General features: G+C 38.0%; 2 protein-coding genes across 2 annotated transcripts; both read left to right on the forward strand.

The window, feature by feature from the left end:
* Positions 1 to 199: 199 nt before the first annotated feature.
* LOC131311385 (uncharacterized protein At5g01610) lies at positions 200 to 4959 on the forward strand. The gene is made up of 3 exons (XM_058338824.1): positions 200 to 469; positions 3074 to 3128; positions 4343 to 4959. The coding sequence occupies exons 1-3, from the start codon at positions 368 to 370 to the stop codon at positions 4720 to 4722; spliced, it is 537 nt and encodes a 178-aa protein (XP_058194807.1). The 5' UTR covers positions 200 to 367; the 3' UTR covers positions 4723 to 4959.
* Positions 4960 to 18963: 14004 nt separating this feature from the next.
* LOC131309922 (cell division topological specificity factor homolog, chloroplastic) lies at positions 18964 to 23003 on the forward strand. The gene is made up of 2 exons (XM_058336635.1): positions 18964 to 19143; positions 22192 to 23003. The coding sequence occupies exons 1-2, from the start codon at positions 19057 to 19059 to the stop codon at positions 22783 to 22785; spliced, it is 681 nt and encodes a 226-aa protein (XP_058192618.1). The 5' UTR covers positions 18964 to 19056; the 3' UTR covers positions 22786 to 23003.
* The last annotated feature ends 2543 nt before the right edge of the window (positions 23004 to 25546 follow it).

Here is a 25546-nt window from a genome sequence, read left to right on the forward strand (position 1 = left end):
GGTAAAAGTCTTTTTTTTTTTACTTTTTTGTTGATCTAGACGAGACAAATCAATAATCTTCAAAAGTTAAGCGCAAAATTAACAAACACAATTTTTTTTGAATAAAAATAAAACAAGAAAAAAATCCAAAAATTTTAGTGGAACTCAGCTTAAGAAATTGTAAAGGCCAAAAAATAAAATAAAATTGTCACATGTATCAGCAGGATCCTTTCATTGGGCACTGTGAGAGCCGCTTTCTAGTGCTCGGTAGCTGTATTTTTGTCCCTTCGTCATCTCTCAGCATCGCGCTCAAACGCACAGTATCTCTATCTCTCTCACCGCAAAAACACACACACAGAGAGAGAGAGAGAGGGAGAGGGAGAGGGAAATGGAGAAAGTTCTGGTGAAAGCTGGAAGCCTAAAGGCTGGTGGGTTCTGGCTCTCAAAGAAAGCCAAGGAAGAGTTCTCCAACATCTCTGAAGACCTCAATGTATACACTTCTCCGTCTTCCTTTCTCCTACCATCGTGATTTTTCCTATTTTCTTTATGACTTTATCTGTTATTTTTGTTGATTGATATGGTCCTGTTTGATAATGTTGGATTTTTAGCTTTACCCACTTGATATATGTTCTTCATTTTCTGGTTAATCATACATTGGTCCTGTTGGCCGTCAGAAATTTGCGACAGAGTTGTGAGATCTGTAGACTGTAAGTTTGTTTTAGCAAAAGAGAAACAGAAGGTGGAGATGGGGTTTGATGAGATACAAGGGTTTTGGAAGCTTAATCCCAAAGGGTTGGCCTAGTGGTCAAGGGCCTCAAGGCTTAGGACTTAGGGGTTTGCTCCTTCTTAAGGTCTCAGGTTCGAAACCTCTTAGGTGCTACTATCAACTTCTTAGGGGCCAGTCCATATGGAGCTTTGCTTCAGCTTAAATTGGGCTCCCTGCAAGTGACAGTGGGATTGGGCCCCAGGAATCGTTGAGGTTAGCGTAAGTTGGCCTGGACACCCGAGTTATCGGGAAAAAAGGGGTTTTGGAAGGTTTCATTAATATTAGACACCAATTGTCAAATCACTTACGTTGCCAATTTCTCACACCCCTGGTTGATTATGTGGTTTCATTTAGCTTTAGCTACTTGATAATTTTGTGGTGTTATTTATTCATACAATGGAGTGCTGTTGGCCACCCTAAGTTTGCATAGATTTGGGAGATCTGTAAGTAGTTTTTCGACAGAAGGGGGAAAAAGGTTGAAATGGGATTTGAGATACATAAGTGTCCGTCTGAGGAAGCTACTATTATGCTTAGAAACCAATTTGCAAGTGCTGCTATTAAGCTTAGATTGAAGTTGAGCAGAATGAATGGTATAAACAAAAAAATGGAAGATCAAAAAGGACCACAGATAGGACAAGATGGTGCCAGTGCACTATCAATACCTCATACACAGGAAATTTTAGGTCAACTGTTTTGTTAAACCTGTTCAATATTGTCTTGTTGTATTAACAAACTAAAGCAAGTGATGAGTTGTATGTCCTATATACGGTACGAAACCATTTTTAATTAGAAAGAAAAATCACCTTCTGGATGAGAAACAATCTGAAGTTACAGTATCAGAGATGGAAGCATTTTGTGAACTTTTGGCTGCCTTCAATGATAAGCCTCAATGTCGTAAATGGAATGTATGATAAATAACACAGAGCTATAAGTTTGCTTCCGCAACTTCCTATCAATAGTTATTTACCCAAAAAATAAAAAATGAACTTCCTATCAATAGCTATTTTGAGATATAGAACATAGTAGGTGATGCTCCCTAGAAATTTAACTCAAATGTTTAGTTGTACTGACTAACCAGAGGTTTCTAGACATCTATTTAGTGTTGCGATGGCATTCCGGGTGAGGATACATTTCAACCTCTAGGCTTTATTTGGACCGTCAATTTGCGGAGGGATGCATGGAGACAAAGGAAAAGATGAAATGAAGAAGTTAGTCTCTTTGGTTTCTCGATAATTTTCTTTTTCCTATTAGGTTTTGTTTGGAAATTTTGGATAAAAAGAGAGGAAAGGAAATTGTAATTTGCCTTCTTTTGATTGGTTCATGTTGAAAGTGAAAAAAAGTCGAAGGGAAAATAGTTGTAATGTCTTTTTCTTCTTTCTTTTACTTATGCTTTTCCCTTCCCCTTCCAATTTTCTTTGTTTGTTTTAGTAACCTTAGTTTTTTCTCTCTTTCTTTGGGACTTGGATCCTCTGTCCCCCCTCTCTGTCCCGCCCTCCATAGCCTGCCACATCGCCCTAACTTACAACTTTATAGAGAGGGGATGGAGGTCAAACAAAGGTAAGTTATTGTCCTTATCATTTACCTTTCTTTTTATTCGCGAAACCAAACAAAGGAAAACACCTACTTTCCCTAGAAATTCTCTCTCACTTGCTTTCCCTTCCTTTCTCGTTCCTTTTTCATGAGTTCCATTTTCCAAATGTGCATAGTAAATTACTCTACTAATCCATTATTCAAGCATTAGCTTTGGGGTTAGGAAAAGATTGGAAGAACAACGGGAAGTTGCATAATACCGATAGCGGAAAGAGTGGAATCCTGACGGGCTGAATTCGCCGCAATGGTGGTAGTTCACACTGAGAGCCACACTGGCAAGCATCATGCTAGATTGTTGTTTATAAGTTGGTCGAAGTTGCGTCAGCGAGATATTGAGGGGTATGGTCAAACATCTTTCTTGATGTTTTTATTTCTTCTCTTATGAAGGAAGATTAAAACAGCAGAAAGAGGGAATCATAGAAGCTCATACAAAAGAAAAGAATGAAAATTTACTGAAATTAGGGGGGTGTTGGGTGGTTTTCTCCTCAAAATATTAGAACAGCCGCAGGAGGGCTCAATTTCCTATGTGCATTGTACAACTTTGGGTAAATAATCTTCAGCATATGCCAAGAACGGTAGTGTCTTTTGGATATAGGAACGCCTCTGGTCACTTTCTCATTAACCATACATGACTCATGATTTCTGTGATTTCCTCCTCTTACTTTTCTTTGTTATTCTATTTTGTTTGCAATTGATGGCCAACGCCCATTTTACTGAATGAGTACTTTATAACTGCAGAGTTTCTCAAGCACCGTTGAAGAAAAAGCAAAATGGATCTTCAACAAGCTAAAAGGTTCGGAAACACGAAGTAGATCTTTTGTTAGTAAAGTAAACCTATATGCTTCAGCAATAACCATAAAGTATGGTCTATATCGAAATTTATACGTAGTTATCCGGGGCATTATCATGTCTTTGGCATCATCTTGCAATAGAAATTGTCTTTCCAGACCTGAGATGAGGTCACAGGTAAGTGAGGGGTCGAGGGCTAGAGCTTTAGATATCATTGTAAAGCCTATCCCATAATAGCTTAATCTTTTGGGGCAAGTGGTTGTTGACATTATTGATAACATGGTATTCATGTTGCTTTGTTTTGATGTTTCATCCTTACAGTTGCAATACATGCACATACTTGGCTCACTGTCTAACCAGTAACCAATTAACCCTACATAAGGTGGTGTTTCCAAGTTTTTACCATCTATGTAGCGCAAACACGGACATGAGACGGAATTTGTAAAAAAAATGGCACACGTGCACAAAAAAAGCAGGGAACACAACAAAAACAAATAAATAATATTCCTTTTAAACCAGTGGAAATATAGTTATATGTGGAAGCATCAAGCATGCATGATTATATCTGTATGTACATATATATACTATCACACTTTTACCCAAAATATCTGTAGTAATAAACATTTGCACCCCCCCCAAAAAAAAAATTAAAAATTTCATATTTAACCCTCCTCGTGTCCTGATACGAGTCCCTCCCACGTCCCCGCCATGTCACCCTGAAAAAAGTTAAGAGTAATTTAATTTTGATGGGCATGCCATGTGGCATGTCCCATAAGTTTTTTGCCATGTCCCTGGTGTGCCCTGTGTCCCCCGTTTCGGAGATGGATATGGTGACCTTTAGGAGCGACGGTGCTTCAGAAGTTACCATAGATGATGGGTTTAACGATAGCTATTGGGATTTGGAACTGGTAAATATATGGCTGAATGAATGGTTTAAGGATCTAGAGGGGATCAACAAGATGGTGGAACCTTCCCTTTTACATGTTGGAGTTTATTTTGAACAACTTGACCCTTTCATTTGACTGACGTATTGAGTCTCAAATCAATTCAAATCAATAGTATTGAGACGATTGTTTTGATTTCTCGTAGCTAGTACCCTTAGAGTATTCAGCAGGTACCAAATCATGAAATCAAGGATGTTGTGCACAACTGAGTTGAGCTAAAGTAAACTCGTCCAGCATTTTTTTTTTACAACATTTATTTGTTCTTTCTCTGCAGGAAAGCAGCTGAAAACTCTGCCTGATCTTCTCCGGGAATACAACTTGCCACCAGGCCTTTTCCCCCAGAACATAACCTGCTACGAATTTGATGAGTCGAAGTCCAAGCTGACTGTGTACTTGCCTTCTGCCTGTGAGGTCACCTTCAAAGACTCATCCGCTATAAGGTACGCAACTCGGGTAAAGGGCATTCTGCTGAAAGGAAAACTGACGGGCATAGAAGGAATGAAGACCAAGGTCCTAGTTTGGGTTAAGGTCACAAATGTGGCAGTTGAGGGCTACAAATCCGATAAGGTTTTGTTCATGGCTGGTGTGAAGAAATCGAGACCTATGAATGCTTATGACACACCTCAACATGCTGTTAGAGTTCAAGAATTTTGAGCTTGGAATATTAGGCTGAAGTATCTGGACTCCACTGTAGTAGGTTGGTGAATGACCTTAATAGGTTGTGGTATTTCATTTTTGTCCTTGTTTAACGATGTTTGGATGAATTGCTGTCATGGTTCTAGCTGCTTATGGTCCTATTGCTTCTTGGCCTCACCTTGTCATTTTGAGTTGGAATGGACCATGAAACCAAGATGAAATGGAGGCTCAGTTTTGTTCCCTTCTTTCTATCAAGATGAAGGCTCTGTTTGGATGGTTCGATATCATGAGTGGTATGAAAGTATGATTCTCTCAAATGACAGTATTAAGGTTTGCTGCAGATTTGGAATGCGGAAGCGCTTGCAGGTTATATTTACTGAAGGCTTATCCGAAAAACAATATCTAGCTTCAGTCAAATAAGTAGATAATGAAGCTAGATTTATTTCTCCAATAATCATACGAAATGAAACAATCATTTACAGTAGTGTGCAATGCAGCATTCTCATTGCATCGTATGAGATATGCTGTTTCGTTAAAAATGCGATCTAACCGCTTCTTTGATCCTGATTCCTGTCCTATCCCTTCACACTGTCATGTTCCACCATTCCTCGAAAATGTACTGTTGAACTAGCAAGCTGCTCAAGGAAAGTTATATTTCATTCATCAAGCCAGCCCCTTAAATTCATGAAACTAAAAAATTGCTTTAACTGTCGACTCGACTCAGAACTGGAAGTTGTCAGACATGAGAGAATATTGCCAAGTCCATCTATGTTGTTTTTGGAAATCAACTAAAAATTACACGCAAATGAAACTACACGGTATGCGACATAAGCAAACAAAAAGGCAGAAAAATACTTTAAAAGGTACAGAGCCAAAAAAAAAACCCAACGAGATCGGATCCGGTCAAGTTTGGCTCGACCAGTTTGATCCGGACCAAATTTGACAGGATCTGACTGCAAACCTAAATGCCTGCTACAAAAATACAGTCTTCAGTTCTCGCCGATATCCTTGTTTGTTGCCGCCGGCCCGCCACCGTTGTCATCTCTATCTCTTTAATTTTATTTTTTTTGGGTAATGTGTCATCTTTATCTTTAATTCTCAAGAAACAGTGATTTACTTCTCATTCTGTCACTGGTGGCCCAAAATCCAGTCGCCAGAATCTATGGTCAGGCCCGGCCCTAAGCCAAAGCCCAAGAGGCCGCGGTCTAGGACCTCCAAATTTTGGGCTCAAAATAGAGCCAATTGTAAATAGGTATATACTCCCTTCGTCCCAAAATGTTGAATCTATATTTTTTTGTATGGCTTAAAAAATTGTCTACATCTTTTAATGTATAAGATTTTATAAATTTAATATAGATCTTGTTTAAGAGATCTCAATTAATCATTTTAAACAAAGATTTTGAAATTATAAAAACATTATAGATTATGAGATATAGACAATTTTTTTGTGAAGTTCCAAAAAGAAAACAAACACAACAAATTGGGATGGTGGGAGTATATTATTTGTTCGTAGGGTAAAACAAGTGCCTTTGTTGGTTCGACGGTAAGATAATTCCATACCTTAATGAATGTCCCAAGTTTTAATCTTGGCAAAAAGTGTCTTTTCGCAAAAAAAAAAAAAAAAACCTAAGCTATGCAATTATAGTTGCTAGGGCTATCCAACGGATGAGCCAAACCGTTTAATCTATCCAATTTGAACCAAGCTACGCAATTGTAGCTAAGTGCTGTAATTTGAACCTAATAGGTCAAGGAGGGTACAAGGCCACCAATTAAGCCGCCAGAACCAAAGCATTTAATGTGCGCAACATGGACCAAAATACTTGGTATATGATAAACATTTGTGGTGGTGTTGTTTAATTCTAAAAATATGTAGTGCCCCATTCAAAGGTTTTGCTTAGGACCTCTAAATACTTTGGGCCATGCCTCTGGTCTCTAAAAATGACCGATGAAATTTACAAAACCTAGAGACAATACAAAAATCACTTTGGTGACGGGTTTCAAAAATTGGTCACACTAAAATCACCTTTCCCTTTATGTATTAGATATATTGGGGTGTTCACGCTAATGATTAATTTATGCAGAATAATTTTTTGGTTGTCTTTATTTAAATTTTTTTCGGTCAAACGTTTATATGATATTGCTCCGTCTTGACGAGAGGAACCGGAAAAATAAAAAATTATGACTTTTACGAGAGAAATTTGGAAAATATCTAAGAAAAAGTCCAAAATCTGACTTTTGAGCTTTTCTTTGGATATTTCCTGTAATGCCCCGACTTTCCGGAAGCAATATAAAATAAAATCTTAAGAAAATTTGCTAAATAAATATAATTTTTCAAAATAAAGTTTAGCTATTACAGTCACAAGATAAATTTACTGATTCAAAATACATTAACTTCAGAGCTGACTCTAGGCTTGATACAAATCCGAAACACACTCGATCTTCGTTCCTGATATTCATTCCGTGTCGAACTGTACCATCTTTGAATCTTCTCAGTGAATCCTGCGCCCTCTGGCAAATTGATTGCCGAAGCAAACGATTTGCCAGGATACAGACGTATCCGTGAGTGATAAATCACCCAGTAGAATAATCCAACCCAACCACCCCTCTTACTTTACAGTTAACAAGCAACAAGATAATAGTAGTGCGAAAAAGTAAGACAGAGTTTGTTCCACATATATTTACTATCCATTAACTTGACGTGTAATCTAAGATCTCCTCCGCAGGATCTTTCCTCACCAACCGCTAGCCATGCTCAGTCCCATGAGATCATTTCCCTTTGCTGTCGCAAATGCACTTAAGTTATGTACCGAGTATGCATCCCAATAACTACAACAAGGGGAAAACTTATCATGCCTGAATCACGACTAGGGTTCGCTTATCTTATGTACCACTTCACAATCACCACTGGACTCCCGTTAGTTTATCAATTCATCACTGGACACCCGTCAGTCTATCAATTTATCACTGGACACCCGCCAGTTTCATTTTCATCACTGGACACTCGTCAGTCTATCAATTTATCATTGGACACCCGCCAGTTTCATTTTCATCACTGGACACCCGCCAGTTCCAGTTTCATTTTCATCATTGGACACCCGCCAGTCTATTAATTTATTACTGGACACCCGCCAGTTTCATTTTCATAACATCTCAAAATCACGCCTGCAGGCAATCTAAAAATAAAAAACTTTCCAGTTTATCCATTATCTAGCATCGTCTAGATGAATTCCATTTCGCAATACCACCACATATCTCTAGGGTCCAATCTAGCATTTAAATCAAGTATCGGCACAATATGCAATTAATCAATAATAATTAAAACGATTAATAAGTAATGAAATCACGCAACTTTTTATGGATGGGCCGTTGCCCTTAATCTTGTATGGCCAAGATGATAATAAGAGTAAGAGCTTTTTAAAATAATTTAAAATATATATTTTTCTAAGCTCTCATTAATTATTTCTAAGTAATTAGATTAATTAAAAGCTAATTAAATGCATTAATTAGGTAAAAATATTAAAATAATTAACGTGACCTGATTAAGAGTCCGAGAGGTCCTATGCAACCAGTTAAGTATCAAAAGTTGGGTTCGGAAGGTCGCGGGATTATTTTAAATAAAGACGTTAAGTAAAGTGGCCGAAAGTGAGGTAAATAGATAATAAATAATTTATTAATTAAAATATGTTGAGGTTAACAAAATTTCATCTTCAGAATGTAGGGAGTATAAATAAAATTACTCGGGCATTAATAATAAGGTTTATGAGGTCGTAAGAAATTTTTGATTGGAAACGCTATAGAAATTAAATAAAAAATATATTAATTTAACAAGATATCATCTTTGAGATGCAAGGAGTCTAGGAAAAATTAGTTTGGGTGTGAAAACGTTGTTTGGAAGGTCGCAAAGATTTTTCGTTAGTAAACTTGATAGATAACTAATAAATAATTCAATAAATAGATAATTAAATAAAAAAAATGATCTTAACAAGTTATGATCTTTCAAGTGTGAAAAGTCTAGGAAAAATAGTTCGGGTGTCAAAAATGATGTTTGGAAGGTCGCAAAGTTATTTCGAAACATTTAAAACCAACTCAATCTACCAAATAAATTAAATTGATATAATTAATACGTTTTATACTAAGTTGATATTACATTGTAAGAAAATAATATCAGATCAGTAGTTTTTTATAATACTAATATCATATGGATTGTAAAATAAATATCAGAAAGGTCATCTTCTTTTTAAATAATTACATATAAAGTGTCGGGCTCAAAAATAATATCAAATTGATAAATATGGCAGAAAACGCGCAATAAATTATATATATTTCGTTTGGGACATAGGGTTAAGCATATAAACACTAAATATACTTAGATAAGAGGTTGGAATTGATTATAGTACCTTTAATCGGATCGCATTGATTTAAAAACAAATCTTGAATTTTGGGGAAGAAGACTTTGGGATCGGATTGAGGCTTGTTTGAGGATGCTCTGGGTTGTAGGAGGTGATCGGGATGATTGAATTGAGTTTCGGTTGAGTCTTGGGACGAAACCCATTTTTCTCTCTCTTTCTTTCTCTCTTTAAAACTCTATGGATTGAAACTTGATTTTCTCTGGTTTTTCTCTCTTTTGGACTTGTGGGGCGTGGGAAATATTGTGGTGTAAATATTTCGTGGGTCAATGGGGTGGGGTATTTATAGGAGAATTTTGGTAGAAGAGGATAAGAGTGAATTTAATGAGGTTGGCTTCATGGGATTTGGAATGGACAAATTTAGCTTGGTTTTAGGGTTAAGGAGAAAGTAGAGACTGAGTAGGAGATGGAGAGACGGAAGGAGTTTGAGGTGAGGGAGGAGTGTGCATACACGCATGTATGTGTAGAAAAATTTAAAAAGAATGCATATATATATTGCATGCATAATTGTATTTAAAAAAAAAGAATTGCATTAAGAAAATAATTCTAATAATATTATATTTAGAAAAAAAAATTGGATCAAAAATCCGGATCGTTACATTTCCAAAATACTTGTGTAACAGTCATAATTTTTACTTATCTGATTTCTCTTGTCGAGACGAACCAAAATCATATAAAAGTTTGGCATAAAACTAAAAAATGCAAAAAATATTTCAAGAAAAACAAAACCAAAAAATTGTGCTATATAAGTTAATCATTAATGTGAATATAGATACAATTCACAATGGGCTGAGCTATTTGCAACCACAAATTTTCTATACGTAGTCTGTTCTAAACCTAATCCACAAATCTTATAACAATTTCCTAAATGCAACCTAACAAATTTCCTAAACCCCCCCCCCCCCCTCTTCTCTCTCTCTCTCTCTCTCCTAGTTCTCTCTTCTCCTCACGAACGCTACACCCACCACCACCACACCTCCATAACCGCCGCCTTCACGAAACATTGAAACTGTGAGAAATAAAACTCGCCACCTTCAAATCAACAGAAATACGTACAGCACTTTATCATTCAAAATGCGTTCTTCGGATACAGTTCTTCAAATCAACAAAAACTACGAGAAACGCCTTATTCGGATACAGTCCTACAAAAAAAATTAAAACTCAAAAATGGTTCAGTTTTCTCTTCTCTTCTCTCTTCTCTTTTGCTGAACACACCACCACCACCGAACACCACTGTAAAATCCTGACTTTTAAAATAAAAGTCACGTGGCCCGAATAGAAACTCAACACTTTAACTTAATTTTGATAGACTATGCAAAGTGAATTGTGGTTTGAATAGATGTGAGAATCTTGATATAATTTTGTAAATACTATGGGACAATTGAGTTCCATGTGCTACAGGGTAAGAGTCATGTGACGAAGGGATTTTTCCTTAAAAGTCGGACACCGCCACGTTGATTCTCGTATTTTTATTAGTTTATGTTGAATTTTTGAGAATTTTTGGAAACTGAAATCCGAACGCGTACGGACCGGAATCGCGACGAGCCCGAACCGACACACCACACTACGTGTCACGGAGCAGTGCTACGGAAGTACAGGTGTAATATCTTTTCACCTGTTTCACTTCTACTCCACCGAAGAATAAATATGACTATTATAAGTATTATCATTTTAAAAGATTAAAAGGAGGATAGTAAGAAGGGGAGAATAAGGCTCCTGTACGTACACTTCTCTCTGTCGAGAACCACCACCCACCGTCCCGTTTGTGCTTTTTGGAGGATTTCTAAGCTCCTTTTGGTAATCCTTCTAACCCATTAATCTATTTATCATTCTCACTCATTAATCTATTTTATGGTTAGGAATAGGACATATGTATCTGTTTTTTACTGAGGAAATAGAATTGGAGCAAAACTCTTGTAACACTCACACACTCACGCGTATAGCACCGAGGAACTGCGGCCATGGCTGCTGACCAACTCGATCGACACCACTTCGGCAACTCTCTCTCACCTTTTTACAGCATCTTTTTCTTCTCTCGCATACGTAGCACCCGAACCCCTGAAATTTTCACACAAATGAAACCCCTTTCGGCAAAGAGTTTGGTTCCGGAACTCGCCACCCTAAATTGATTTAAGTAAATTATTAGCTGACTGTTATAAGCCTCAAATTGAGACTCTGCTAAATTCCTATGTTTCTAACCTAACAAGCTGTGGGAATTTTATTCCAGACTTACGTATTTGTACCCATTGCTTCAGAAGGAATACTAAGTTAAAGAATATAATATTTTCATTTAGAGCTATAAAAACAGTTCGTTGCTAATTCGTTGGCCTGAATTGGAAATTAGTTTACCCCTAAGTTCAACTGTAACAAATAGTAATTTGTGATACATTTTGTATAGGTACCAGTGTCTTGGACTAATTCGGTGCCACGTCAAGTTAGACGCATCCTTTTTGGTGAGTTGCGCATACCTTAGTTACATGCATTTTTCTGAATTTTGGGATAAAATGCCATTGCTTGTTTTTGCTGAAAAGTGTGGAATTCGATCCTCTTACTTGATTTAATTGGTGATGTTGAGTAAAATACATGCGATGGCCTGTTTATTAAATCTTTGGTGTTACAGTTAATATAGACCATGGCAATATGTTTTGGGAACTTGAATTTCACTTCTTGTTAGTACATGCTGGTGATAATATGAATCATTCGAACGGTGTCTCGAGCACTAGGGGACATGTAAAGAAACTAGGGCGTGAAGTAATAAGGCAGGAGATGCAGCCAGGCATCACCGGGTAACGATATCTTACCACTCTTCAATGGGGTCGCTCCCCAACCGACTGGCAAAAATACCGTTGAATGATATTATCGCTCAACAGTGCAAAAGTTGAAAGAGAAATGAAATGAAAAGGTCCTTGGACCAAAGAAATGAGCTTATGAGCTAAAATTCATGTACTGGATGTTCAATGAAATATTTCGATTGTTGCTTCGAACTGTTTCATAATGTGGGGTACTTTCATGGTCAAACTTGTAACTTTGGTATACGTTTCTCACCCGAGCTTCGGCTTATGAAAACCTTTTCCAATTTTTCAGGTTAAGATAGACATCAAGTTGTGGACTGAATGGGGTGCTAGAATAACCGTGGAGAATAGTGTGTAGCCTAATGGTTTGTAATTATTATATTTGTACACCTAGAAGCTCTGGGATTATGTTATTTATTCTACGCTTCCGCATACTTGAATTCTATTGCTTAAAATGACGCCGATGTTAGAAATCCCTAAACTAGAATATGAGCAGGCCTTCGGCGGCTTAACACCCGCTTGGCCGGTCACGACTTCCAGGGTCGATTTTAGGTCGTGACAGAAGTGGTATCAGAGCATTAGTTTACGGATTTCTTAAAACCCAGAGCTTTAGGAGTCACCTACACAATAGTTGCACCAACTTATGTGCCTTGGTGTTCTATTTGTTCTACCTTTAAGTTGATCTCATATTTAGAAATAGTGTCTAGAGATAGACAATAATTGATGTCAAATTACCTTGTGGTCTAAATGGCACTGAGGAAATCCTTTTGGACACTGAATGGCATCGTGCCTTTGTTTAGTGATGATCTTAGACCCAACACTCTTTATGGAAGGAGGCTCTAGTGAATATGGGTGATGTGAAACGTTAAAATATGGTCACAAACTACACAAGAAGCAAAGAATAGATTGTGTGAATTATGAGATGCGAGTCCTAGAAAGCAGTCAACGTTTAGACTTTATTTTATATCTAATGGAAAGGGTGAGATAGGATGCTAAATTCTCATGTGAGCCGACTTGAGTTAACTATATCTTTAAAAAAAAAAAAGGGAGAAGAAACGACTTGGGAGAAAGATAATCAGAGTGCGCATTGGAAGCTTGGCTCTCAAGTGTACCTGTCCAAGAATCTAGAGCTATAAGATTACACTCATTATAGATGAAGCCTATTTGCTTGACTCTCATTGTGTGAACATTGTTAGAAGTCCTCTTGACATAAAGTAATTTTGTTCAATCTATTTGTGACATACAATACTCTTTATTGATGAATCTCATTTGTTGCGCCACTTCAGTTCCTTCTTTGTGTTTCTTGTCATCAAATATGAACTTGATGGGCATATTTCAAATCAGCATTGCCTATTTCTTAGCATTGTGTCTCTACTGAACTTCTTATAATTGAGCGTGATCCAAATGAATCTGAATCGTACTCATTGCTTCCACCTTCTTGAAAGTAATTCTCTAATGTTGTTCTTTATTCTAGAATGAAATAGGAGAATTGTTCCATCGATTGTTTGAAGTTTAAACTCCAATAATTGTTCGCAGCTCTCATCACATTGCAAGATGAAAGCTATTACTCTCTGACTGCACTGTGCAGCCCTTGAAAACTGATTACTGTTCTCCAAATTATTTTTCTGCCTTTATTAGATGACTAGTCTTGGATGTTTGGTTTGAAATGTGTTAGGCCGACGCAATTTCAAGAAAAATATCTAGATTAGTCTCTAAACTCTCAACAAAATTCATATTCAACTTCCTTTGAACTATGATGTAAAACTTCGATTCTATTGCTTTTGAACTCTATTGTGAAATTTTGATTCAATTAGCCCTTGTGGTCTTCTTTTGAGCCTTTGTATGACTTTGTTCCGTTTGCTTTTTGTGAATCTTAATGGTGAAACCTCAGAAATACTTCTATTCAACCCTTATCATATATTCTAAGATGTGCATATGAGTACCTTGATTAATTCCTAGACTCTTTGCAATTCTATTTCAAGCTCCTTTCAAACTCTTTTGTGAACTTGGTTTTATTTGGCTTATGTGAGTTGAATGCACAAATCAAAAATTGATCATGCTCTTCTTCCATGCCCCTTGCTTTTGAACCTTATTCATGGGCCTTATTCATTCTCAAACTTTGTAGCATGTTTAGATTCGTGCTTGATGCCCCATTTGATAAGTTTCAAAATATATTCTATGTTATCATTGAACTCCATTTAACTTACCCATGTCCGCCAAGAAGTACCACTCTTTTTCTTGAATTCTTGGCTATTATGAAAATTAGTGCTTTGATTCATCGATTTCTTTAATGTTCCAATGAGCGATAGAGGGGAAACGAGTGATAGAGGGGAAAATTGGTAGAACGCAGGAAAGGTCGAGGCTCTTGTTAACAATGGCGATAAGAGTTTTGCATTTTTCTCTACTCGTTGGATACAATTAGAAGTTCCAAGATTTCTCTCAAAGAATATGTTACTATCGAAGGGGGAAAAAGAAGTGTAGAAAGCTTTGGATATAGACACATGAAAAAGAACTCTAAAAGCTAAAGCAGGGAGATGCGACGGCACCAATCCTCACTCTTTCCAGATGGGATAGAAAGATTTGGGCACAATGACGACAAGTCATGATAAAGCATAGGAAAAACGGCAAGGAAGAATAAGAAATGGATCACATGTGTGATGATAGTTCAAGCCACAATAGGGGGAAAAAAAAAAATTCCTCACAATAAGTACTAGATGTAGCTATTTGCCTAAGTACTAACTACTCTCTACCTCAACCTTTTGAACTCCATGTCCAAGTAATCGTACGAATATTGATATCTAAATTCTGAGTTTCGATTTGAAAATTTTCCATCACTTACGAGCGAATGATTCTAAGTCCAGAAGACTTGATCGATGCAAGTTCGTTTGACAATTTTCAAGTCAAAGGAAGCATTGACTATCAACAGAGTTCGCCTACATCAATAGTAATTATAAGCTACATGTTCTTCGAAGCTTTATACGAGAAGTGTTATAGAATCTAGATATGCCTCGCTTAGAGCAACGATGGGAAGAGGACAACGTACCAGGAACAAATCGAGCGAATTTGCAAATGATGCGTGCCAAACGTGTTGAACCAGGCAACCAGCAGCTGATCAAGATACAAGAAAGCTGACTATGCAATTCGCAAAAGAGGAAAAAAAAATGTTACTCAAGCTTTGGGAAGATGCATTGCTTATTCGATTATTATTGGCTATATTCAAGTTTGGAGGACCAAACTTTCTAAGGTGGGGAGAAATGTAAAATCCTGACTTTTAAAATAAAAGTCACGTGGCCCGAATAGAAACTCAACACTTTAACTTAATTTTGATAGACTATGCAAAGTGAATTGTGGTTTGAATAGATGTGAGAATCTTGATATAATTTTGTAAATACTATGGGACAATTGAGTTCCATGTGCTACAGGGTAAGAGTCATGTGACGAAGGGATTTTTCCTTAAAAGTCGGACACCGCCACGTTGATTCTCGTATTTTTATTAGTTTATGTTGAATTTTTGAGAATTTTTGGAAACTGAAATCCGAACGCGTACGGACCGGAATCGCGACGAGCCCGAACCGACACACCACACTACGTGTCACGGAGCAGTGCTACGGAAGTACAGGTGTAATATCTTTTCACCTGTTTCACTTCTACTCCACCGAAGAATAAACAGAAATGCTATGTATACCGATGGAATTGTAGGGATATCGTACCGACCGGCGGCGCGGGGCCGTCTCCGGCCACCGGACGGCCGATCCGAGCCGTCCAAAAATTTTAAAAAAAAAAACCGAGGGGACCACGCGGGAATCAACGGCATCCGATGTGTGTAGGGTGCTTGATCTAAACACCTTATTTTTTGTGTATATTTATACACAAAAAATAAGGTGTTTAGATCAAGCACCCTACACACATCGGATGCCGTTGATTCCCACGTGGTCCCCTCGGTTTTTTTTTTTAAAATTTTTGGACGGCTCGGATCGGCCGTCCGGTGGCCGGAGACGGCCCCGCGCCGCCGGTCGGTACGATATCCCTACAATTCCATCGGTATACATAGCAGTTCTCAAGAATAAATATGACTATTATAAGTATTATCATTTTAAAAGATTAAAAGGAGGATAGTAAGAAGGGGAGAATAAGGCTCCTGTACGTACACTTCTCTCTGTCGAGAACCACCACCCACCGTCCCGTTTGTGCTTTTTGGAGGATTTCTAAGCTCCTTTTGGTAATCCTTCTAACCCATTAATCTATTTATCATTCTCACTCATTAATCTATTTTATGGTTAGGAATAGGACATATGTATCTGTTTTTTACTGAGGAAATAGAATTGGAGCAAAACTCTTGTAACACTCACACACTCACGCGTATAGCACCGAGGAACTGCGGCCATGGCTGCTGACCAACTCGATCGACACCACTTCGGCAACTCTCTCTCACCTTTTTACAGCATCTTTTTCTTCTCTCGCATACGTAGCACCCGAACCCCTGAAATTTTCACACAAATGAAACCCCTTTCGGCAAAGAGTTTGGTTCCGGAACTCGCCACCCTAAATTGATTTAAGTAAATTATTAGCTGACTGTTATAAGCCTCAAATTGAGACTCTGCTAAATTCCTATGTTTCTAACCTAACAAGCTGTGGGAATTTTATTCCAGACTTACGTATTTGTACCCATTGCTTCAGAAGGAATACTAAGTTAAAGAATATAATATTTTCATTTAGAGTTATAAAAACAGTTCGTTGCTAATTCGTTGGCCTGAATTGGAAATTAGTTTACCCCTAAGTTCAACTGTAACAAATAGTAATTTGTGATACATTTTGTATAGGTACCAGTGTCTTGGACTAATTCGGTGCCACGTCAAGTTAGACGCATCCTTTTTGGTGAGTTGCGCATACCTTAGTTACATGCATTTTTCTGAATTTTGGGATAAAATGCCATTGCTTGTTTTTGCTGAAAAGTGTGGAATTCGATCCTCTTACTTGATTTAATTGGTGATGTTGAGTAAAATACATGCGATGGCCTGTTTATTAAATCTTTGGTGTTACAGTTAATATAGACCATGGCATTATGTTTTGGGAACTTGAATTTCACTTCTTGTTAGTACATGCTGGTGATAATATGAATCATTCAAACGGTGTTTCGAGCACTAGGGGACATGTAAAGAAACTAGTGGCGTGAAGTAATAAGGCAGGAGATGCAGCCAGGCATCACCGGGTAACGATATCTTACCACTCTTCAATGGGGTCGCTCCCCAACCGACTGGCAAAAATACCGTTGAATGATATTATCGCTCAACAGTGCAAAAGTTGAAAGAGAAATGAAATGAAAAGGTCCTTGGACCAAAGAAATGAGCTTACGAGCTAAAATTCATGTACTGGATGTTCAATGAAATATTTCGATTGTTGCTTCGAACTGTTTCATAATGTGGGGTACTTTCATGGTCAAACTTGTAACTTTGGTATACGTTTCTCACCCGAGCTTCGGCTTATGAAAACCTTTTCCAATTTTTCAGGTTAAGATAGACATCAAGTTGTGGACTGAATGGGGTGCTAGAATAACCGTGGAGAATAGTGTGTAGCCTAATGATTTGTAATTATTATATTTGTACACCTAGAAGCTCTGGGATTATGTTATTTATTCTACGCTTCCGCATACTTGAATTCTATTGCTTAAAATGACGCCGATGTTAGAAATCCCTAAACTAGAATATGAGCAGGCCTTCGGCGGCTTAACACCCGCTTGGCCGGTCACGACTTCCAGGGTCGATTTTAGGTCGTGACAACCACACCCATCACCACTGTGTATCCGGAATTTTCAAAAAAAATTCTCCGACGTAGTCGGATACACATTTCTGAAAAATTTAGACAATTTCATATTTTAAAACTTGAAAATGTTTACAAAATTCAAATTCTAATACCCAAACACTTTATAACGCATCTTGAAGATGCGTCATGTATTTTTTATTTTTTTTGAAAATGCAGATTCTGACTGTTAAAAACACAAATTCCGAATGCGTCATGCTTCGTATAACGCATTTTGCTAATGTGCGATGGAACTGGGTTCATAGGCGAAAAAATGCGAGTCGACGAATGAATCTGAATTTTTCTAGGGCTTTTTCTTGACGAATGAATCTGCGGTCGATTCGTAAGGCCTCGAAAACGAGGAGAACGGTGAAGGGGAGGAAGAGCAAGACGGGCCACCATCTCAGTAGTTCCTTGAGGAATTGCTGTGCCAACTCGTTCTTGCCTCGTGATTTCTTGTTTTTTCTGTGGACTCTGCAGACTCGGGGCTTCGTTTTTCCGGCGACGTCATCGGAGTCGTAATCAGAGAGGGAAATTGGTATGCTGTTGTTGAACATTGGGGAGGGCGATCGATATCACTGTGATGTCGACTGTTTCTTGTACAGTGGGAGGTGGGTTGGGGAAGAAGAGTAGGGAGGAAGATGATAAGATGACCTTTGACATTCTAAAACGAAGTCATTTCATTGGGGGTGTTTTTGTTTATTTTTTTAAAGGGCATTTTTGTTCGAAAGTGATTAATTTTAGAACAGGCTACGTATAGAAAATTTATGGTTGTAAATAACTCGGCAGTTCACAATACTTGCGGAGATCAGCATCTTCCTTTGCAAATGAATTTTATAAACCACGTCGCTAGTAATCGACAAAGAAAAACGGCGTCGCTTAGAGCATCTCCAATCCATCTCCATTTCCTCCAAAATAGAGTATGGATGTAACACATTGAGGGGAGATTTTGTAATTTATTCCATTTTTTCTTCACTTTTTGTACTTTTTGGGAGAATTTTTGAGGGACCCATCGTCCTTTTTAGAGTTTGGAAGAATTTTGTACTCTAAATTTACTTTTGATCCTCCATTTTTAGAGGACCGAATTTACTTTTGGAGGACCAAACTCTAAAAAGGACGGTGGGTCCCTTAAAAATTCTTTCAAAAACTACAAAAAGTGAAAAAAAAGAGAGAGTAAATTATAAAATCTCTCCCTCAATATGTCACATCCATTCTCTATTTTGGAGAAATAGAGTTGGATTGGCGATGTTCTAACAAACACCCGACCGGAAAACAGAACCCTAACGCAGAATAGGAGTGATAAAAGCTAGTAAATGAAACCCTGAAGAGAGAGAGAGAGAGAGAGAGAGAGTACGAGAATGGCGATTTCAGGAGATCTGAGGGTGTGCGCAACATTGGGCTCTTACCCTACGCACCCTCTTCGAAGCGCTTTGGCCCCTTCAAAGGTCTAAATTCTTCTCCATTTTCAGTTCACTATCTCTATAGATTGTTTTATACTTCACCTAATTTACTATTCAATTACTCGCTTGATCGTCATTTCGAATTCTATGTTAGCTTACCAGCTGATTTGGGGTTATGGGTTTTGGATTTTTCGATAACCTGTCTGAGTTTCCAATGCTGAATTTCTTTGCCAAATATAGTTTCATGATATGGGTTGCCTACCGAAATGAAAAGAAATAGATTGGCGTGCTTTGTATACATAATTAGGTGTATCTAGTCTTTAAATAGTTTTTCGCTTGTGCATTTTCCCTTTTGTGGCACTCATTTTTTGTATTTCTCGCTTTTGACCTCTTCAGTAGGGCCCTCCGCTCCGTTATTCTACGCTCACACTCTCAATCCTCGTTCTTGCAAATTTTAGTACTTTAGGGTTTTTAAAAGGCATTTGCACGCCCACACTTGCGCATCTGCTCAAGCACGCGCACGCGCATTATGTGACTTAGGTCGTAACTTGTGGCACCACCAGAAAATTCAATAGTTGGTTGGTAGCTGAAGCTGTTAATTTTTTTTGTCAAATCTTTGGACGTCATATTTACGTTTTTTTTTATGGTTTTTAACTAGAAGTCAGTTGTTTGCTCAATGAAGGTTCCTTATCAATTTGTTTGTTAACACTGATTACTGATTAGGCAGATGAAAATATAGCCCTTTGATGCCTCCTTTCTAAGATCTCTTACGATCTCCAAGCATTAGTCCATAACCCGTTCTTTGAATTAAGCCGAAATTCTGTGTGAAAACAACTTAAACCCATCGCCATCCTTTTACCCATACCTAGGGGTGGGAAGTTTGGCGCGACTCAATATCATAATCTATATCATAATTCATAACTTGAACAGGAAACGAGATTAGTGGGTTAGGGTTTGCCTTTTGTTGACATGAATATGATTATGACACGACACGATAACATAGATAATAAACAAGTTGGGTTAGGGTCAAACCCAAGTAACTAGAAGTAACTGGAGGTACCCATGGTTTATTCCATTATTGATTTTAACAACATTTCAAATTGGGTTGTAGGGATTTGATAAGTGATACGTGACTTCTTTCAGCGAAACAAAATTATGTAAATTTCTGTTTTTGGGGTTAATATTGCATTTTGTTTCAAATTTGAGGTTGATATGATCATTTTAACTGCTCTTTAGTCAATCTAGTTAGGGAAAATAACATACAAAATAGGTATCACTCTTGAAACATAGAAATATTTTTATGAGAATCTTCATACCTAAAAGGGATTGGTTTGATGAAGTTAGCTCTTGAGAGGAATTTTTTTATCAACTAACTCCATATATTTGATATTTTTATTATAGATTAATCTTTTGCCATGACACCGTAACACGACACGGACGAAAAACGACACAAGGCAATAAACGCCAACAAATGAAAGGACCGGGTTAGGGTTGAGAGAATCTTGACAAGAACCCTCGATGACACGACATGGCACGATGCCCATCCCTACCCAAAACCCATAGCAAAATGAGTTTTGCTAATTTCTGTGCCCAAATCAAGGGATAGCCTTTTTATTTACTCCAATTCCAGACTTCCCAAACATGAAACTTGTCATATTTTAATTTTCTGCTTCTACCGTTTACGAATTTACTCAATTCATACCTTCCACTCAGATTGTCATAAATTTGGTTGGAATTTTGAGTAAGGATTGTAGTCGTTCCTTGCCAAAAAATGGTAAAGGTTACCGTTTTTCCTCCTTACCACAGCACTTATCGGTGTTCATTCTTCCAAGGTTTTAAAGGAGCTTCCTGAAATAGTAGGATAGAGGCCGGAGCTGTCTAAAAATGGTCACATGGTAAGACAAAAGAAAGAAAAGATTAACAAAAGAAAGGAAATAATATATGCAACATTCATAGTTTGTTTGGGAATATAACAAAAGAAAGAAAGGATTAGATAAGACAACGAAATAGAAGTGCAAAGAAGAGTGAGATGCATGAAGGGTCTAAGTTCGAGATTTCAATCGCATGGATGGCAGTAGTGTAGCTGGGCTATTTGTACTATTGAAGGAGCCTTATCAAGTAAAGACAGGGTGAGGGCTGATAGAATAGCACGCGGAATCGGATTTGATTAGCCTTGCTCTTGCCAAGTTGCTCCTCTTAGCTCCCTTTTGCCAAATAGTTTGCTAAACCAAACCAGACCAAATAGAGCCTTGAGTCCCACTCAATTACGGTCAGCTATATGAACCGATGGCTGTGTCAGCTAAAACTACCATCGCTAATGCCAATTCATTCTACCCATGCACTGTTGCCCTCAACTGTAGCCATATCACTGCTCCTAACCACCCTATTGGTCGATCTGCGATAGACACGTCCAAACAATCTTAATCTACTTTCTCTCATCTTATCTTCTATCAGGCCCCCTACCATTCCGCGAATGTTCTTGTATCTATCTCAAATTTCTCATTTTAGATACACTCATCTTGCTTGTGCACTATTTATTTGTAACCCAACACTTCGTTCTGTATAACATGGCAGGCCTTATAGGCTATAGCAGTATGGTAATTGCTATTTTTTGAGTATATGGACCTGGGATTTGATATAGAATCAGAGAAAGGAAGTGATGTAGAGGCAAGTACCAATTGACACGGTTTTCACTTATGAACTCTGGTTGAAACATTTGAGTGGCTTTAATGGGGTTTGATTCTTCTCTTATGCATGTAAAACTAATAGTTATGATTCGGAAAATGCTGTTTTCACTCACAAAAAGTAAGATACCATCAGTTGTGTTCACAAGAAGGTCTCTCATGCAAATGCTTAAGAAAAAGCAACTTATATAGGATGATGAAAAATGAAATAACTGCAGTTCGTGTGATATTGAAAGTTGACCATATACTGGTAGGGTGAGTGCATTTCCAATGTGCAGAAATACAGCCAGATTTATCAAGATGATCTGTTGAAACATAATCAAGAGCTTTCAAGTTTCACTTAAGGTTACGATGACATTGCATTGTAGTTCATATTATTCTTACGAAATAATAGTTCTGATGTATTCAGGTAGACTTTTCTGGTTTCCTTCGTGGAGCATCCGGTGTCTCTGATATCACACCAAAATGTTCCCATGTGGTACTTGATAGCCATAGCATGCGCTGTAATTCTAAACGACCTTTTGGGATCACTGGCGAGTATAAGCTGTCCCCCAATTCCGTTAGCCCAGAAACGGAAAGCTTTCTCCTTAATGTCGTAAGCATGAGTTTCTTTGAACGCTTAAACTTGGCCTGGAAAATAATGTTCCCAACACCAACATCTAGAAGGAAGTCTAATGCAAATGTTGCCAAGCAACGATTGAAGATGATTCTCTTCTCTGACCGGTGTGCAGTTAGTGAGGAAGCAAAGCAGAAGATAGTGAGCAACATTGTGAATGTTCTATCAGATTTTGTGGAGATAGAGTCACAAGATAAAGTTCAGCTTAGTGTCTCTACTGAATCAGACGTTGGAACTATTTATTCTGTCTCAGTTCCCGTCCGGCGGGTAAAACCAGAGTATCAAGGTGATGATGAGATTGGATCCATAACGAATATAGAGTACAAAGATAGTGGTGAAACGTCTGGTTCTGTTGATGTCAAGTTTGATTTCTATGTTCCGGATTAAAATTTCAGTGATTTTGATGTGCGAAATATGGTGATGCCTGATCCTCATCTGGAAAAGCATGAAATTACTTATTGTGTTGGACAGATATTCAGGCTTTTAGCCATTCTGGCAAAGTACTAGGGTTGTATATGTTTTTGCTGTTAGGTGATTGATGAATTTGCTAGCACTGACATTTACTCAAAATGGTGATTATATCGACATATATGATGCTTAGATAATATGGATAGCCGATACATACATGCATATACTGATATAATTGCACACAAACATATATCTTTCTTATGCGGACAAAGGCTACTAAATTTGCTTTTCTGGTTTAATATAGTACTATTTTGTAATCTTGTTACTATATGGTATGTGCTGCATGGCATGCCCTTCTCCAATCATGTATGTAAAATACGTACTTGTTCATTGGTTCACACTCATATGCTTTCATAAACAAACCGAGTTTACATCAATGTGTGCATGCTCAAAGAGCACACAGATTTAAGCATGGTATGTGCATGCTTTTATGGTTTTTTTTTTGTTTTGTTGTCAATCGATAGGAAAGATCATTACATCATGTATGAATTACAAAGTACATATAACAAGACACTACATCAATTGTGTAAGAGTCCACGAGATAAGCCCAACAACTCAACCACTATAAACTCAACCTAACTACAAGCCCCCACTAGGGGAAGAAATAATCCCAACAGAAGAACACCGACACACGAGTGGGAAGACTCGGAACTCCTGACCTCCTAGTCAGATGCAAGAGTCCTGGCCAATTGAGCTAACTCCAGTTGGTTAATTAGGGTTAAGTCTTGTAACTTATCGAATTTTGTAGAATTTCTGCAGATTCATTATGTCTCCTCAAGCGTATCCCATGTTTTCTCCTGTTAGATTTGAAGTGGCTTAGAGTGCTATATATAAGGAAGGGGGTGAGGCGTGTGATGTTTTCTTGCGTCAGCGTTGTTAGCTCATAGGCCTTCTGTTATTGGCTTGTTATTGCTTGTAACCTTATTCCCTGCTGGTAATGAAACTGGTTGATTCCTTCTGGCATTCAAGCATTGTGCAAACTACTTGGTATTGACTTGTCATTGGGTTGCTTTGCTCCAACTTTGTGGCCCACATTCTTGGTGTTGTGTGGTTGGCTTGACTAACATCTTGACTTGAGCTTTGCGGTCTTGCAAGGAGTCTTAACATAAACCATGGACTGACTTTATTGACTTGAGCTTTGCGGTCTTGCAAGGAGTCTTAACATAAACCATGGACTGGGACTGACTTGACTTGACTGGACTCTCGATTAAGAGGTCAAGAAACCTAGCATTAACAGTGGACTGGTCGTTAAAAACATCCACGAGCAGATCAGTGGTCTCCAATTTGCAGCTAATAGTTTTGGCGAATTTGTATTTTGTTGTTTTTCTTGTTGTTTGGACCTTTTGGGTCATTTGTACTTTTTGGTTATGGTTATGTGTTTCCGTTTCCTAAAACAAATTCCATATCTTGCCATAAATAGCCCCTTCATTACTTGGTATATATGGGATGGAAATCTACATTTGTCCGGAGATTATCGAAACAAGTTCCCGAACGCTCTTGTCATTTGTCAACAGGAAAATAACTGAGGCAGAGTATGTGCATGAATATGGGCTATTTTTAGTGTTCTTTAGGAAAGGGAAATGAGTGGGCATGCTAGACCAAAGGCAGGTGTTGAAATGAAATCCAGTTGTTTTGACGATGCTAATTGCACCAGGTTGGCCGACTTCTGAAAGTGCTTGACCCCTTGCGATTGGATTCTAAGGGCAAAGTTGTGAGTTCGAGCTGATGGGTTAGTGTCATCGTGAGACTAAAGAGTTAAGAGATCTCTCTCATTCCACCTGAACGGGACATGCTTGATTCTATTTCCACCCTTTATGAATCGTGATTGTCTAGTCGTGTGCAGTTCTGTCCAACTTGTGGGCATTCAAAAATTTGGTGTAGGTACGCATTTCAATTAAGAATCGAATTGGACGGTGATGTGGACTGGTTGTTCATTTAGGAGCCATCAAAGGAATTATGTAATGCACATGGGAGGATGATATTAGCCAGTTTCCCATATGAATTATTATCTCTTTCTTATTGAGCGGTCATAAATAAGTCTGTCTCTTTATCCGACCTTTATTTCACTCTAAAAATCTAATGGTGGGGTGGCGGGAGGGGTTGCGTTCCACTAAATGATGGTGGGGTGACGGGAGGGGTTGCGTTCCACTAAATGATGGTAATCGAACAGATCATCCCGTTTAGAATTTTAACACTTGAAGAAAGTGCAAAATAGCTATACGTGAGAGGGTTCATTGTAGTTTCCCAATATCACTGTGTTTTTTTTTCAGCCCTGAATTTTTTTTTTTAAATAACCAAATGTTCAGCTTAGCTTACGGATATCTCGACTAGTTCTGAAGTTAACAGTCGGATAAAATATTTTGATCTCCGCGAAATTGAAACGGATGACGTCACGGAGAACAATTATTTAATGTGTTATATCTTGCTCATTTGGCCAATATTTATTAGAAAGAAGTTACTCTCTCTCTCTCTCTCTCTCTCTCAAATATGGCCCTACTACGTGCCCTGAACGAACTTTATGCTTTGCGTGGGGATAAAAACACTTGAATAAAACAAGTGACAAGTGGCCAGCACCCAAAAGACCAGCACATTATGCCAAAATTTTAAATCGTTGACATTTATTTGCCATTGCACCCACGAAAACTACCCACTACCCAATTGCCAATTTTTATTTATTTAT

Source organism: Rhododendron vialii, chromosome 12a, assembly GCF_030253575.1.
Source record: "Rhododendron vialii isolate Sample 1 chromosome 12a, ASM3025357v1".
Classification (NCBI taxonomy): domain Eukaryota; kingdom Viridiplantae; phylum Streptophyta; class Magnoliopsida; order Ericales; family Ericaceae; genus Rhododendron; species Rhododendron vialii.